The sequence below is a fragment of the Cottoperca gobio genome, chromosome 14, assembly GCF_900634415.1.
Source record: "Cottoperca gobio chromosome 14, fCotGob3.1, whole genome shotgun sequence".
Taxonomy (NCBI): Eukaryota; Metazoa; Chordata; class Actinopteri; order Perciformes; family Bovichtidae; genus Cottoperca; species Cottoperca gobio.
Window position 1 is genome coordinate 17,056,045 of NC_041368.1, and position 18,230 is coordinate 17,074,274.

At 39.4% G+C, this 18,230-nt stretch overlaps 1 protein-coding gene across 1 annotated transcript; it reads left to right on the top strand.

Annotated features, from left to right (window-relative positions):
- The first annotated feature begins 4,699 nt into the window (after window positions 1-4,699).
- Window positions 4,700-11,949, top strand: grxcr2 (glutaredoxin and cysteine rich domain containing 2). Its single transcript, XM_029448367.1, is given in 6 exon segments — window positions 4,700-4,771; window positions 5,211-5,394; window positions 6,504-6,613; window positions 8,574-8,672; window positions 8,674-8,793; window positions 10,830-11,949. Coding segments are annotated over 6 exon segments (744 nt in total). The 5' UTR covers window positions 4,700-4,714; the 3' UTR covers window positions 11,004-11,949.
- The last annotated feature ends 6,281 nt before the right edge of the window (window positions 11,950-18,230 follow it).

Here is an 18,230-nt window from a genome sequence, read left to right on the forward strand (position 1 = left end):
GTTGTTGCATGGGCTTTAGGTTTCATGAGAGCCGAACACCATCACCACCATAGAGCTAATTAAAACGAGATAGAAAATCAGTCCCACTGAAATATTAAACATTAACTTGACTGTGGCTTGTAACATCTATCATTTGATAGCCACTGTAATTAAGATAATGACGTTTAAATGCATTAATATTTCTATTTAAAACATTCCAGCTGTGGAACAGAGTCTTTTAAATGAGGGTGTTATCTAATTCAGTGCTGAAGATTTCTGCTTTTGTAAACTTGGACAACTTCTGCCGTTTCAGAGTTTTTTCTTTTTAATTTTCTTTTTACACTTAATTAAGCTTGATACTTTTTATGAGTTGTCATTTTTACCTGATATAGTCCTGGTCAGTAATGTAACATTACAAAGTCAAACCACTTTAAAATGGTCATATTTGCTGGCTAAAGCATTTTTTTAACTAGACATGTTTGATCTTCTGAATGTTCCTGCGTTCTCTTCTGTTTTTAACATGATCAGAAAACACTCCCATGATTTGTTCTAGAGGACAAATGACATATGTTGTGGTTTAATTTGAAGTATTTGAAGTTGAATGTCTCCTAACACACTGATAAAGAGAGAAGACTAAGACGTGTCTGCATGACATATAGATTTTGGTTCAGCTCTTGTATAGCATCTTATATCATTATTTATGAACAGCTTATAAACTTTGGCTCTGTCCATGAAGAACATAATGGATACTTGTATTCTGTTCGGCTATAGCTGCAACAGGTAATACAACTATAGTGACAAAGACACTTGTGAATTAGATGAACCTCAGCTCTAATGTAGTGTCTGAGCTGCCGATCGTTTCTCTTTTTTTGTCCAACCTTTAAGAGAGGACGTGACATTAGTGTCTTCGGATGTGATTGAAGACAAATGTGGTCTTTCACGTTCATCTGTACCTTCATCACTCCTCTCTTATCTCTCCTTTGTTCCTTCTCATAGTCCCATCCATCTCTGATTCCAAACTTTCACTTTCTCGTTCCATCTCTCTTCCCCCTTCCTCCCATGGGCCTCTCAGCCTCATGAGGGCAGAGTCAAAAGATGTAGTGTGACTTTGGTGCTGAAATGGGCAGAGAGAGAGAGGACTGGTGATCATTACCTCCTTGCTGAAGTCTGCTGACCTGAGGGGACAGATCATCGCTAAGAACTCCTTGCACGTGTTGGGTAATTCCACCTTTCCCCAAAAATCTGGCTCCCATGCGTCTTCAGGATAATGACCGTTATCGAGAAATTTGAAGCAGTGTCTCTGACTGATCTCTGTTCAGCTGTTCCCTGTAAATAGGTTGAGACTTTGAGAGTCAGTCAATACTAAGCCCCTCGGCAGGGTGTCAGGAATAGTGCAGACAAAATAATGAGTAGGTGTCTTTGGGAAAGTTAGTTTTACCTTTATTTATTTTATTTGTACTTATACAGGGCAAACATTCAGAGAGAATAGGGAGAGACGGAGAGAAGAGACTGAATATAACATAGAGTATGTTACCGACATGGGTGGCAAGGATGTACGCTGCCCCCAGGCCCCCACAGTGAGACCTCCTCAGGGTGCTCGTGGACCCTTGGGAGTAAATAATCGACACGCGCATGCTCCTATAAACTCCAGGATAAGGTAGGATGTGATGCAGCAGCTGCGGAGGGTTTGGGGCATAAACAACTAGGAGCACAACCAGAAGTAGATTTAAAACATGTAGAGTGGAGAAGCCTGCACTCATTATGCTCATACCTGGTTCATGGATTCAGCATAAGATAAAGTTTTGCTCATTCACAAGCACGTAGCACTTAGAGGTCGCATCAGGCCACCTCGGGGGACGGGGGGATAGACTTCCATGTGAGATTAAATTTGCGACTCAATGAGGCTTGTCTTTTGTGCACTCGGGTCCAAATGCATTATCTACCAGCACGCCGAAAAGCCAAACTATTATTTCACAGTTTCGATCTGTACCATCGGAGCACTGAAAATGGATTAGATGATCTATAGCTAGCAGAGAGCATGTACTGTACCTGAGCACTGAAGCTCGTATCGCATTTTATATTTAGGGAGGATAATGGGGATGATGGAATTTACATGAACTGTTAATGTGGAGACTCGGAGAGACATATTTGTAGTGACAATCATTTAAACCGAAACCAGCGAGAATCCTGGCACATTAAACGATTCCTTTACTGCGATGCACCCAAAACAATTTCTCGCTCGAGCAAGCGCATTTGCTTGTTCTGCAATCTGATTAAGCTAACTCACGGTCAGGGAAGAGACAAGAGACAAGAGAGAGTCTCTGTATGCTCGCTCTCTCTCTCTCTCTCTCTCTTTCTCTTTTTTAAACCAAGCATTAAAGCTTAATAACAGTCATCTGTAAGGATAATTGTAAGATTGATCTTGACACGCTCGGGGCTAATGGCATCCATTTGTTAGATTAATGTTTGTTCTATAAAATGGCCTCTTGAAGATGCAGTAAAAAGTTGCCACCGCCATCAGCAGTTTCAAGATATAGATGATAATAACACTTTCCAAACCATCCGTAAATAGAATAATTGGCATATTCACACAGGCATTCACAAACTCAAAACAGACACACACACACACACACACACACACACACACACACACACACACACACACGCAGACAGACACAAAGGTTGACACAATGATGCCAGCATGTGACCGGCCATTGACTTAGGAGAGAGTGATGTGGACTTCAGTACTGGAACTTGTAGTTGTGATTCAAATTAGTCTGAACTGGTGATAAAATGGTGCTGAAAGGATCCTGACAGCATGAATCATACTCCATCAGGCTTAATAAGAGTCGGTCAGGCCAGTTCTGGAAATAGCAAAGGGCAAAATTAGAGATGTGAGCGATACGTTTCTATGATGAAAAACATTGAATAGGAAAAATGAAAGGGCTATGATTAGACTTTTATGGTATTATGACTTTATTTGGAATATAGATAACCAATCTCACCCACTTCTGGGCCATTTTGTAAAATTCCTTCTTCGCACATTGCTTATATACAGTTTAAGGGAGCTGCTCAGTATTTAAAGGTCATACATTGGGACAGTTGGTTACTTATGCTTCCACACAGTGTTTAATATAAGTTTAGGGGTCATGTTCAAAAGAAAAGATTCCTACTACATTGGTCATTTGCTCACTTTATTTGAATACAAGTTGCAATTAAGAAGTATTAAATCTAATGTACAGCACATCAATAAAGTAAACAAGTGTATTCAAAAAAGAAAAGACAGAAGGGGGTTTTGTAGCAATGAAAACAAGAGTTGGATAATATTCACTATATGAGCTCTTTTCACTGAAGACATTTTATGTCACAGAAGGAAAAGCAATAGTAAATGTAAAAATAAATAATAAATGGATTCAATTTGGCTGGTATTTTTCTTGGTATTGTGCATTCTGGCTCGCTGTCACACTTGACTTAAAGGGACAGTTGAATAGAAAAAAGCTATTGTTGCTTTTCTAATTATGACGAGGCAAAATATCTGCCGGATAAAAAGGCCATGAAATGTCTCCATCCTTTTGACTTTGTTAAATAACAGTTTAATAAAGTGTTTGCAGGGAAAATATGCTCAGAGACATACATTTCAGTATGAAAGTGATGATAATTTACCGTGACTTGATTTAGCTCAGGCTTCTGTATATTATTACTAAAGTAAACTCACATTTTTCAAAGTCTGAAAATTCTTATAAGCCACACTTAACATTTATTTATTTTTTTTACCTAACCTACCTACATAATATAATTGTGCTAAGAGTCTTTCCACTGTGTCTAATGCATGGTAACGCTTCCTATTAGTCACATTAAGCAGTGGGTAATTTAAAGTTAAATGCAAAATAGGGATATGTAATTTAGCAAATAATTGAAGCCATTATACGAGACAGGAAACGCTTAGCACATGGTAATTTAGTTAAAACACTCATTGTATGACTCACCAGTTCAAGTAATTACACTGTAGGATTAGAAGAGGGAACAAGTGTAATTGTATACTCCCAAGGAATTCCTTCAATTGAAATTGTAATCTTTTCAAACTCTGTAAAACTATTAGATTTATTTCTTACTATTCTTGTTATGTCAATGTAAACCAACTCTAAACTTAGTAACCATAGATATACATTTTGGGTTTTCAATTTGACAGCAACAAACATCAAACGTCTTGTTTACTTTTTAACACTGATGCACTCTGCTTCAGTCCAATGATAGGCAGTCCACACACACACACACACACACACACACACACACACACACACACACACACACACACACACACACACACACACACACACAGCCTCACTCTCTCTTTCTTTCTCTTACACACACGCACACAGTGCTCCACATTGGCTCCAACTACATTCTATTCTGGTGATCATAACTATTTGATGACGGAGCTTCTGGTTTCTCAACCACCCTTTTGTACACACGATCTAGCTTTGAATAATTTAGCACGGGGAGCTAGAAAGGTGGTCCCTTAAAACAGCAGGTACGTCCAAACTCAGGAGGCAGCACACACGGAGAGAGCTTCTACACACAGCTCTTCAGTCAGACCCTGTGCTTCAATCAAGCTGTAAATCAATCATTCTTTTATCGCACCAGGCACCACCAGCTGATGTCAATTTGCCCCAGGTAAGGAGAGCTTTTGGATGGACTGACTGTCTCGCTGCATCCCCTTCGTCAATCAGCCACCATGGAGGAACTCCAGAGAAAACTGAATCAACGCTATGAAGGCACCAAGCCCAGAAAGGTTAGTGAGTTACTTACGAAAAAACTTTCTTTCAAATGTGTGGGTTTAGAAGTACTTTAGGAAATGCAATATGTTGAGTAAGAGACATATTGAGGCCAAAGCTTCCCGTTTAGATTTTATTATGTAATTGTTTTAATGTCAGGGCCATATTGCTTTTATATTATAGCACACAACAAACTGAAGCTGGTGACGTTTCAGCTTCTAACTGCATCTGATAAGCTGAGAAAGAGAATGAAGCAGGATATTAGCTTGTATGTTGACACGCTTGCAAATGTCTGTAAGCACCACTCTTGTCTCATTTTCTCTACTCGTAAATCTTTTTTATGCTCCCAAGATATGCAAATGAGTCACTAAACGGCATGCCAGTGCATCTTTTCAGCATGTAAATCCTTCAGGGGGAGTGGAGTAAAAACATGTCACCTTCAACTCAAAACCACAGGTGAGGTTCAAGCTGGCGTCCTCCTACAGCGGTCGGGTGCTGAAGCACGTGTACGAAGACGGGCAGGAGCTGGACAGTCCGGAGGAGAAATACCCTCATAGCTTCGTTCACCGCAAGATCCCTCCCAGCCATTTGGAGGTGGAGCAGCTCTGTGGGTTTGAGGATTCTCATGGGGACCAACCAGGTGAGTTTTCATCATCGTGTAACACACAACCACTGTCTTACTGTATATGCATGACTGCCCTGAGGTTTGTTTGTGTGGGCTGTAATGCCAGCGAAATGTATCGGCCTGTATTCCATTGGTAGATGGTCCTCCAGAACTATACGTCAGAGTGGTTCCCATGAAATTGTTTTTGACATGTTTTTCCTTCATAGTCATGTATAATGGCTGTGCATGATTGAAACTCTGCAGTACAGTGTTTGTACATATTTGTGTGCACAGTAAAGCTGCCAGTGTGCTTTCCCAACATCTCAAATACTAAGTGTTACAGCAATCTTTGTCATGCAACTACAGGCTCAACAGCCCACCTATGCGCACTGATCATATTGTGATCGGTGTGGCATGATGAAGTAGAACATGCTGAGCTGAAACATGTTGTTTCTCTATGGAAACTATGGAAATAAAACATAGTTTAGGTTAAAATAGATCCATTCTAGCAGAATCCCTGAAGGCTTACTTGTGCGAATTAGGTACTGATCCGAGGGAACAGACACGCGCTGTGAGAGTACACTACTTATTCAAGACATTGCCAGAATTAGTGGATAGTGTGCCGTTAATAGAAGGGTTAGATTTATTAGAATATTGATTGATCCAACTTCATGTCTGTACGGTAAAAATGAAGCGACAGCCGGCCAACGAATAACTTAGCTTAGCATATAGCCTGGAAACGGAGGGGATGGCTAGCCTGGCTCTGTTGAGAGGTACCTTCCAACACGTCTAAAGCTCACTGATGAACATCTCATATTTTAATCTGCACAGAGACTGAAGTGTAAAAATGATATAGCCCCTTTACGGAGTCGAACCATTTCTAGTAAGAATGCATAACTTGCTCAAAAACATAATTGGAAATCAAATGTTTTTAAGATTTAACACAGCTAGCTAGTGGTCACAGTTAGTCCGATAGAGGCTGGTACCTTATGATTGGTCATTGGAGGCTGTTGACTTCCCAACTATTCAGACACATCAAAGTACAAGAGATACATGCTGTTTGCAGAGGAAACCTGGACCTGAATCTCAAATCTCTGGCACAAGTTCTCACTCGATCCTGACAACATTTTCTCTTCTGTACCCAGGTGTCTATCCTCCAACAGGGCTCATTGCCCAGAGAATAAACGTGTACAGAGGAATGGGAAGCTACAAGCCTGCTGCAGGCCAGATGGAGGAAGCAAGCGGAGATGCCCAAGTAAGCAATGCTGCTCATTGGTTATGATTTTTTAAATTTGAATATTAATCAAGATCCTCTTAGATTAGTTTTCCCACTAGCAGTGTCAGTTTCTGTCTTAATTTCAAGCACTATCTTAATTGTCTTTAATTATTTCTGCGGTGCAGTTTGAATGAACTGGAATTGAAAATATTACCATTTTGCTGAACGTTAATTAAAATGCCAAACATGGCAACAGTGTACTTTAATGTGATAAAGAAATGACATCTTGGTGATAGAGATTGTGAAGTAGCACCAGAAACCTTTTCAATTCAACATATGTACTATAATCATTGTCAGTTATTTATTTTACAACACAAAAAAATAGGATTTAATGTTTCTTACACCCTTTGAATGGTAAGTTACTAATTTTGGAGCATGATCACTATGCAACGTCTCTTTGGATATACTATAATAAGAAAGCACCACATCTCCTTGGAAGAGTTTGTGTTTATTTTGTTAAACCCCACAGAGCATTGCAAGTCTATAAATGCTGAATACAAACAGACACGCCAAAATAAACAATTACCAGCCAACGCAGAGACATTTTATATAATTCATACATCTTTAGAACAGAACAAAGCAATCAATACTTAAAATAGAAAAATGAGAAAAATCCCTGGGTAATTAAAGCAACAGCTGCGCGCTGTTCCCTGGGAAATCGTACAATAATTAAAGTTGAACAACAACAGTTACAAAATTGTTAATTTGAAAGGGAAAAAGCCACCGCTTCATTAGTGCAGCAGGCTGAGAGGGAGGTCAGCCACATCGCCTGCTGGCTTAGTGTCCGTTTCATTCTTTTATCCTATAAACAAAGGAACGTACGGCCCTGGTGACCAAGGCCAGTATTTATCACATTTATCAGTTGAAAACAGCAATCTGGATTTAGTTTATCCTTTTTTAGGGCATTATTGAAAGGCTGGCACGGTGGTCGTAGTGGAGCACCCCTACTGTACACAAACTAATGAGTGTCTGTCCCATATGTTTTCTCTGTCTGTTTTATAATAAGGGATATTCACTGAAGCATAACCACACTCTTTATCTGATGTTATTTCTGAATGTTTTAGAAATGCAACCTATTATATCCTTTAAAAGAAAATTCAAAAACACTATGAGCCAAAAAAACGAGTTTGGAAAGTCAGAAATGTCAGAAAGGGATTAGCAAAGTAATCAGTTATTGGCAATCAACAATGCATCACAGTTTTAGTTTGTCTATCTGCGATAAAAAGTTGAAGGTACAAGCATATGTACATAACAACTGACTGGCTGTTAACTACTACTCTCATGCAGGGGGCATTTTGGCAATAAACCTCCAACGCACCTCTCTCCGTGCCAATGGCAGATGAGGCTCGAGGGTACTGTCGTATTTTGAGCCGTCCAAAATGACTCGCACCATTACGTAAACCTATATCACATTATCCAGGAAACTCCCGTGTTTCTATGTAAGTAAATGGTCATAGCAGAATCGGGGGGGGGGGGGGGGGAAGCACCTCAAAATCTCCTCACACTTTGCAACTTTATGGTAATCACATTCTGCATCCTTCAAGAAAAAGATACACCTTTTTATAGTTTTATATACCTTTTTAAACACCTTGGATGTTTCATTCCAGCAAATGTAGATTATATGGATTGAGTGCATTAAATAAATTGCTAATAGGCCATCACAGATCATGGATTTCTCTCCAGACTCTAGATGACACGGGAGGAAAGCTCTCCAGAGGAAGTATTGTAGTTTCCAATATTTCTACCACCATAAACCAGAACCCCACTTCATAATATTTAGTGTTTTGCACAAGGGATGTGGCTCTTTAGGTGCATTGGGGGAATTGTCAGAAATATCTAACACAAGTAGAGGCTAATTAAAAAACTTAATCTTAGGATGCACCAGCTGTTTTTAATATTAACTTATGTAGGATTATCTGACACGTTCCGTTTCCTTCAGTCCTCGGTGTTGGATTTTGGCAAGATAATTATCTACACCAGCAATCTGCGCATCATCAGAGCACCACCGAGGAAGCCAGAAGTGGTGCGGCACCACAGCAGGGCCTCCTGTGGACTTGGAGGGATACCCGAAGGCCAGGGAGAGGGGGAGCAGGAGGAGGGTTAAAGCTCTTTGTGCACAGGACGGGGAGGAGAAACAGATCAGTGACACAGAGACCAAGGTAATGATCCTTGGCTAAGTTATTCTCAGTGGTGTAGTAGGGTTCCTATCCACCTGCTTCTGTTTCTCGCTATTTCTACAGTCTCGCCATGTCCTTCTCCCCCCTCCTTCTTCCCCCTCTCCCTATCTCGACATATGTCTTCAGCCATCCTTTCTTCACTTTATCTCTGCTTTCAAGAGCGTAACTGCAGGATCGTCTGCGGCCATATTGTTGTAATTTGAAACTGCTCACAGAGGGGTGTTTATTCTCATCCCACAATCTCCTGTGTGTTTTCTTGTAACTGCCACCTCATTTGTGCCCTTTTCCTCTTCCTGTTGCCCCCTCCCGCTGCAACAACCTCACTCCATTGTCCTAGTGTTATCTGTCAACTGTGAACACATACTGATGAGTCCACAGTTTTACTCTGTCCTTGCAGCATTTGCCTGCCACTTGCCAGCCCACAAGGATACCCAGCTCGCTATTATCCCCTCCTTCTCTCCTCCTTTGCTGATTACTGTTCTCTTCCCCTCACTCCCTCCATTCTTTTCCTCACCTCAAGTTATTTTCTCATTTTCTCTGCCTCTTAGAAATAAAAAGTTCATTCTCAGCTTTTTTCTTTTTTCATTATTTGGCAATCTCACTCCTCTTTGTTACTTTCTTTCTTTTATTATCTTTGCCTTTGTTGCCCAAACTCCAAGGTAGTTCATGTTTCATTATCTTTGTTTCTTTAATTCTAACACAGGCTTAGAACATTGTACGTGCAATTTTGCAACTATCTTGAGATACTTCTGTTCAACGACTGTATCACTAAATGTTATCTGCAGCTTGAAAGAATGTAGGTTTATATGCACCAAAACTATCAATGAATCAACTTTTGTTAAAAAGAAATGTTTGTATTGAGTGAAAATGAGTTTGTGGTGCATAATTGCCACAAACATTCGCTTGTTGAGTGGGTTATTACTGCAATTGTGGTCCAAGAGTTACTGATAATCGGATTCAAAGTGCATCCAGCAGTCTCAACAAAACGATTTCCAAACTCAATGCTCACTTTCAGCCACTTTCTATTTTACTTTTTGAGATTAGAATTGTTAAACAGGACTTTAGAAAAACTATTTTTCTGTACCATGTTTTAAAGATTCGTAGAGTATCTCGGAGGCAGTGTGCTATGCTAAGCAGTCTGCCTTCTTTACTTTAGGACTCCCAAAGGAAATTCTAAATGGTCAGAAGTGAATGCCATTCTGTTTGTGGCACTTAAATATGCTTGAAACCTCAACAATAATGAACCCTGGTTAACAACTTTCTACTGATTTACAACATCCAGTATAATTTGTCACATTTGTTACATCTTCTATTAGTATCAACCCCTTGTATCATCGATAATCTACAAGGCAGCTGCTTGTTCTTGTAAATTTAGTTGTAATTACCAGCTGGCTGTATAAATGACCGGCTGGCTGTGCATTATCCCGCAACATAGCTACCAAAGGCGTTTTATTTCAAATAATATTGTAAAAATCCACTATGTCGTTAAGGTTGTTAAGTGTTTGCCAGCAGGCCAACCAGTTAAACTTGATAGCTGTGTTATGGCAGCGTGAATAAATAGTAATATCTTTTAATGCAAAAAAGGTGGTTTGTTATAGATTATTGATGCATTTGACGGAAATGGAAGGATCCTCTCTCCCCTTCAATTTTCTAGAAAACTGATCATCTGATCGACTTCACACTTGGCGGGTGTGTTTCTGAAGACCCAAGGAAGCGAAATGTAGTGTGAAGTTGTTTGGATGAAAAGGCTGTCTGCAGCAATACCGGAGGATACGCAATCTAGTTTAAATATTTTATATAAGGAAAATGTTTAGATAAGGGTGATGTTTTGATTAGGCTGACAAAACTCCCCTTACAACGTTCCTTTTCAGTTCAAGCTCAATCCATATGTTCCTTGTCCTTCTCACCCACTCCAACCTCTTCCTCCCTCCTTTACCCCTTTGCCTAACCCTATGGATGCTCTCATTCACTTCCTCTTTCTCTTCTTCTCCTCACTAATGTGTTTCTTCTGTCTCCAGGAGGCCGACAGCTGCCAGCATTGTGGCGGTTCGGGCTGCGCTCCCTGCTCTCTGTGTCATGGTAGCAAGCTGTCCATGCTGGCGAACCGCTTCAATGAGTCCATCAGTGATCTGCGTTGCCAAGCCTGCTACCCCCATGGTCTGGAGAAGTGCCAGTCGTGCTCCAGCAAATAGCACTGTTTGGCTGACACTTGTGTCTGGCATAGAGAGAGCGAGTTAGTGAATGAGAGTGTGTAGCTGTGAGTGAGTGTATGCCCGATGTGCTGTGGGGTTTTTCACAATTTTTCTCAGCGGCAATATTGCTCTAATCCAAAGTGTTCATGGTGGGGCGTGTTTCGGAGCACTATAGGAAACATAAGCCATCATTGGAAAGGGGAATTATGAATTGTGCAACGGGCTCCAAATCATAAAATACAATTACTGTGTGCAGTGAACATGGCTTGCGATAACACAAACGCATAATCACTTTTTTTTTATCGCATGATTTCGCATCTGCGACCTTCTTCCTGATGAAACTGTTTTCCACGACAGAGTTATCAGTTTCATTAAGATGATGCAAACATTTAGCTTTTTTCTTTGTTTCTCCTGGGAAGTCCTGTTCCTATCTCCCCTCTTTATTCACCAGAGAGAACAAAACCTTTTGTTTTTAATCTTCACATGATGTACTGTATGAGGGTATCTTATGCTTTTTTGTTTTTGTTTTTCAAAAACAATGGAGGAAAAAAAACTGGGAGATAAAGATGGAATAAGAGAACAGGAACTACAGGCAGAATGAGAGATGAGAACGAGTCAAAAGGAGACTGTTGCATTTTAAAGCAAATTTGATCAATGATTTAAGTACACACCACCCAATGATGGCAATATGCACTATTGCTTTAAGGAGGGTGCTGGTATGACACAGAAGCAGTGTTTAGCATTTTGAATTCAAGGTACTGGTGTTGTAAATAAATTACACACTTTTCAAAGCCTTTAAAGACTTTGGTGGAGTATCGCTTTAAGACTAGATGGATATATGAAGAACAGTTAAATAACTATTGGTTAAATAAAAAATGTAATCTCATTCTCAGGTTATTGCCGTTCAAATTTGCTTCAAAGCTTTACCCACAGTTTTGGTATATAAATAAAATAAAACATCTCATTTATTTTCAATGCCTCTTTCTTTATTGTGTCATCAATTCCAAAACACATTTGATAACGCAGCTAATAAGTTTGTTTTTTTGTTGCATTTATGAAATTGCAGAATGACAAAGGAACCTGTTGAGATCATATTGCTATTTTCACCTGTTTAAACAAAGGAAAACACCAAACTCTTTAAAAGAGGACACAATACACTGGCATGTTTAAAAATGGCTGCAGCCTAATAGCTTAAAAAGAGAAAACATAAAAAATAGGACAGTTTGTATTTAATTATGTCCGTTTCAGTGTGTTATCATCCACATGGAGGTGGACACCAGCCTCACGAATGTTTGTTCTTGAAATGTCTTTCAACATTACATTTTCTGTTTGCTCATTTCTCGCCGCATAGCAAGCACACAGGTAGGCCAGCATCGTTGGCAGTGAAAGCAAATGTATCTGTCCACGCAGAATTAAATTAATCTATTTACCTCCGAGACTTTTCTTTTTTTTGGTTTTATCCATGGTTAGCATACCGAGCTAGACGGGGGTCTGAAACTCGAGATGTGCCGCCTGCAGGGAAAGACGCCCGTCGACGCAGGAGAATGTGACGCATATTTTAGTGGACGAAATATAATAAAAAAATAGCATATCACCTCAAACTCCAAGATAAGAGATGTTCCCTTTGAAAGGTTGTCCACTGTGCAACAAAAAATACAGAAAAATAAATATTTAGTTCTATGTTGTTTTTAGATAAAGGGAGCCACTGCAGAGGGGTTAAAGAGCCGCATGTGGCTCCTGAGCCGCAGGTTGCAGACCCGCATCATAATTCTCTGTTACTATAATGTGTGAAAGTTATTCCTTAAATGTTTGATGTTTTCATGCAGTTGAGGAATGTTTGTGTTACCAGCTTAAACTATGGACCTAAATCTGAGCCAAAAGTTTTGAGCATTTGAAAAACTGAAACTTTTAACTGAGCATTCAAGGTTTGACCTTGAACTTTGAAAAATGCAATAATATATTTAAACTAAAAATAAGTGTATTTTGATTCAGTTCTGTCATTCTTATGAATATATTTTTTTCCCCACTTGTTTTTTGAGTTTTTTTTATTTGCAGATTCTATGTTTTCAGATTCAGACATTAGTTATTTACAGTTAGAAAACACTTGTACAGTTTTCAGCTCTGAGTGATCACCTTCATGCAATTAAGCATTTTGTCTGTGGAGGCATCAGCATCTTCCAGGATTACATTAACCCATTACAAGCTATCATAAATGATCCCCGTAAGGTTCAAACATTAGATAGCGATGTTAACCACATCATTTCTCTTTCAGATTGGTAAGAAACTGGTTTTCCTTTTTTCAAAACAGTACAGTATGAGCACATCTAATATGCCTAGCTGCTACATAATCTGATATAAACTGCACTGAGCCATAGGATATTTTGCAGTGGCTGCTGAAATGGCATTTTTCACCACAGTCCTTATGCTGCAAGGCACAGGTGATCAATCAAAATCAGTGTTAGCAGTTGAATGCACTGACCACATCTACTAAGGTGTCTGTGGCCCAAAGTCACAGCAGAACAAGCACCTCCAGACCATTACAGCGCGCTCTCCCTGCCCCTGTACCTATCTTTGTGCTGGCATTTCCATTACTTTATCTTATGTTAGATAGCCTCACAGTTAGAGTATGGCTTATCAGCAGCCTGGTCGAAAACCCCATCAGCAATCAAATGCCATTTCTGGGATTTCTCTGTCTCCCTCTCTCTCGCTCTCTCTGTCTCTCTCTGTCTCTCTCTGTCTCTCTCTCTGTCTCTCTCTCTCTCTCTCTCTCTGTCTCTGTCTCTCGCTCTCTCCAACTCCTTCTCCAACTCCAACTGGTCTGCTAAAAATCTAAAAATCTTCTGCCAATACTGTTAACCAAGCTTTATCATTTCAGTTCTCATTCTCACTCAGTATTCCACAAGGGAGGCAGAATTGGGTCACATAACTGTTTGGCCTCCTCTGCCCCATAAGACCATAGAGTGATAAGGAGCCAGGCACTATACTAGACAAATATAAAATAAATAATTCCTGGAGATTGAAGATCACACACTTTGTAAAACGGTAGTTGTGTCCACATCCAATTTGGGCCAAGAGCAGAGATTAAATCTTACATCATCATTTTTTATCAACAGGGAAATATAGACACCAACTAAATCAACTGACTAAACACTTTCAGTAATGTTGTAAGAAAATACTTAATATATCCTCAACATTTGTAAAGAGGGATATAGCATAAAATGACCACATTGTACAATATTGAATGGTAAAGTGAGAGGAAATCCACATCAAACATTTGTACAGTACAGGGCAGCTGTGGCTCAGGGGGTACAGTGGTCGTCCACCAGTCGGAAAGTCAATTGTTCGATCCCCAGTCCTGCAGTCAGCATGTCTAATTGTCCTTGGGCAAGATACTGAACACCAAATTGCTCCCGATGGCCAATGGTGTTCGCTGATGTCTATGGTATCATCTGACTGTGTGTGAAAGAGCAGGTAGAAAATGGGTAAAGAGCTTTGAGTGATCGTGAAGATTGGAAAAGCCCTATATAAAGGCAGTCCATTTACCATTACCATTTAACAGTATCTCAACCAATGAAGAGCCTACAACTAAAGTGGTGGCAGTGAACTGGGAAAATAAATCTGGAGGGTTTAACGTAAAATAATTCATAAACTAAACCTCTTTTTTATGTCATTAGTTTTTTTTATAAAGCACCTAGAAAATATACTTTGTAAAACATATCAATACATTTGTCTTGGACTGGATATATTCCAATGTTTTTATTGCCCGTCTAGGAGCTCTTACACCCTCTACACATTTATACTTCTTGAAAACAATACAATACAATACAAGTCACTGACTCTTGTTTAACGTTCTACAGTGGGTGGACACACACACACATGCCACAAGTCACTATATCTGCTCTTGTTGTGATGTATTATGGAACATTACATACAATTGTCATTTATGTGAGATCTCCATTATCAAATAATAGCTTGTTTAATCACAGCAGCTAGCAAACAATGGCTTATGAATATAGAGGGAAAGACTTTCCCCTGCTGGCAGCATCATCATTTATGATGCTTTATAGATATATCTGTGATCTCTTATAGCCCATTTGTAATATACGACACAGGAAGCAGACTGGGAGCAAACTGGGTACATTAATCATAAACTCTCATACAGGAATATTTTTGCACAGTGTGGGGAAGTGAGGCACATTTAATCTACAATCACGTCTGTTTAACTCTCTCCCTCTCCATCACTTTCCTTTTTTTTCTCAACACACATCATAATAATGGATGAATCTCTGTTGGGTAAGTCACCAGCGACCCACCTTGTTGAGTTTCTAACTCTCCATAAATACGAAGCTCGGTGTTAATTCTGGTCTACACAACTTTCACTCTGCCAAGAGAGTGAACAACAACAAGAGCTGAACGTAATCATTCAGTCCTCGGACACATTGCCTGTTGCCTTAGGTTGGAGCAGCAGGGTGGTGTAGTGATTAGAGAGGCTGCCCTCCGTCACAGCAAGCTACGACCCTGCTGAACGTCGTTTGGCAAAATGCTCCAAATAGTGGATCCTGACCTCTGACCTCTTTATGATAGGAGGAGGGGCAACGATGAGTCCCCCCCCCCCCATGTAATTAAGAAGCTACGCAACAGAGAAGTCAAATGTTATGAAATATGTGTAGGTCAGTAACTTGGTCATTTTTGTCGTGTATCGTGTGATCTTAATTGGGCTTTTATTGAATTCATTTTCTTTTCTTGTAATTACAATATCATCAATGTAAGAATTAAAGTTTTGGAATTAGTTCATCTGACAGGACAATACATACATATCAACCAAACATAAACATCCTACAAATAAGTACAGATAATGTTGACGATGACCCATGAGGGCAGAGAAAGCACTTTCATGATGTAAGAGGTTCTCTTCCTTCGGGGTGTTGGGTTTACCTTGTGGTATAATTGTACTTGATGCATTATGGATGGTCTTGTATTAGCAAATGGGATTATACTATCGAATGTCACTGTGCTTGTATAACATTGATACTTTGACATCACGACACCTTAACTCTTTATTTACGTAATAAAGAGTTAAAAAAGTTTGTAAAAAGTAAAACAATGCAATATAATATGTTATTATATCTCGCATGGAACTCGACATAGTTAATAAAGAAATTATAATACAAATTAAAAGTTGCTTTTACCTTTATTAATCAGTGTGCACCAGCCGACGAGCACTACCGAAATCAAACACACCTAACAGGTGCATTCTGGGTCTAGCTATTATACTAAATGCTAACGTTTTCAAGGTGCATCCTCAAGCGGTGATTATTGCGTTCTCTGAGGAACATACCTTAAGTGAGGTGCGTGAGGCCTTTGTGAGTTGGTTATATTAATGCTTTGAGAATGAAGCAGTGGCGCTAAACCTGCAGCAGACTGAGGAGGACTTCCCGCTGCACGAGGCTCACAGAATGAAGCTCAGACAGGTGAGTACAACAACATGCTGACTGTAATGTAAAAACTCTCTTTACTTTAACGTGTGTGTGTGTGTGTGTGTGTGTGTGTGTGTGTGTGTGTGTGTGTGTGTGTGTGCAGTTGCGGTGGAGTTTGTTTAAATTGTTTATATATTTCTGGGTTGTCTTCTTTGGTGACGTTTTATACCGCTGTAAGAATTGGGAGGTTATTTAATGTATGCAGGTTAATAATGTTTGCACCCGATGCTGTGTCTACGTGTTATTGTGGGTCATGTTTCTTCCTTTGTCTGAGTTTTGACCTTGTTTCTGATTAGGGCCTACTTCTAGTAAGGCTACACTGAAGAAGGCGGCTGTATAATTGGTATAATCAGTTTTATTCAAAGGCTGCAAAGTGCCACCTGTAGAGAAGGAATTACTGTGGTGACAGTGTGTGGTAGATACAGCTTCATTGACATATTAATGCACTTTACAATATGTTGTATTTATGTGGACTTTACTGCAATAGGTTTATTTTATAACATTTTCCTCAAGAATGATTTTCTTGATATATCCTCTTTCCCTTCTTTAAAGACGTAATGTTTACCTGGGCTAATCCTACTTTTAGTAAGTAATGTTACCTGTATTTTAATAACATTTAAAGTAACAGTACTTTTTACTTAAGTAGCTTATAATATTTAGCTTTACAACCTAACGATTATTTTCATTATCGATTTTATTTTGGGCGATTATTTTCTAGATTAATCGATTTTAATCTTTCGGTCTATAAATTGTAAGAAAATAGTAAAAAATAATTCTTGTTTTGTCACTGCAAAACCCAAAGATTCAGTTTAATATCGTAGAAAAGCAGGAAATCTCCATATTTTAGAGGCTGAAAAATGGCATGTTCTGCCATCTTTGAATGAACTACTCTTAACGATTAATCGATTACCAAAATAGTTGCCGGTTAATGTTTTGGTCGATCGATTAACGGATCAGTCGATTAATCGTTGCAGCTCTACTATAGTGCTCTTTCCAAGCCTTATCACAGTGTGCTGGGGCAAGTCTATATGAAAACACTCAGAATACTCGTTGTCTTTGGTGTCAAAGAGACACTGAAGCTGTAATGAATCTTTCAAATTACATCCCTGGATTCCACCTCCCAAGTTTTGTAGAAATTTCCAATGAATCTTTCCATTCCCAGTCTGCCCAAATGTTCATGCTGCGAGAGGGAGAACGAACGATCTAAGAAGTTAAAGAACAAATGAAAGTCTCCCTATTGCTTTTCAAGCTCCTTCTACTGCCTCTACCTCCCATTCTGAAGGCGTAACTGTTCCTGTACATAACAGGAAAATAATAATCTTATAACCACGAGACACCGAGAATGTAACATTGTTACATTTAGGGAAATGATTGAGAAACTATTGGTTTCCACGGAGATGTCTAAAATTGTAAAAGATTGGTCTTGCCTTAACCGTACCGGCTGTTGATGAAGGGAGTAACAACCTATTTTTACGTTTTGTTAGGAGGACTTTATCCAACTTTGGTGTCACCACATGGTAGTATGTTGTAGTATGACAGAGATAGACACTGCGTGCAATGGATTTGACCTTGGATACCAGGTTCCTGGAAATCCTGTGATAAATGGACCAAAAGCAAAACAAACACTGCACCAGAAATGTATCATTTTGAATATACATAAATGGATGCAATCACAACATTTTGAGAGACGCAATTATCAGTGGTTTAAGATTAAATATGCCACCATGTGTGTTTGGAAAAAACATAGTAA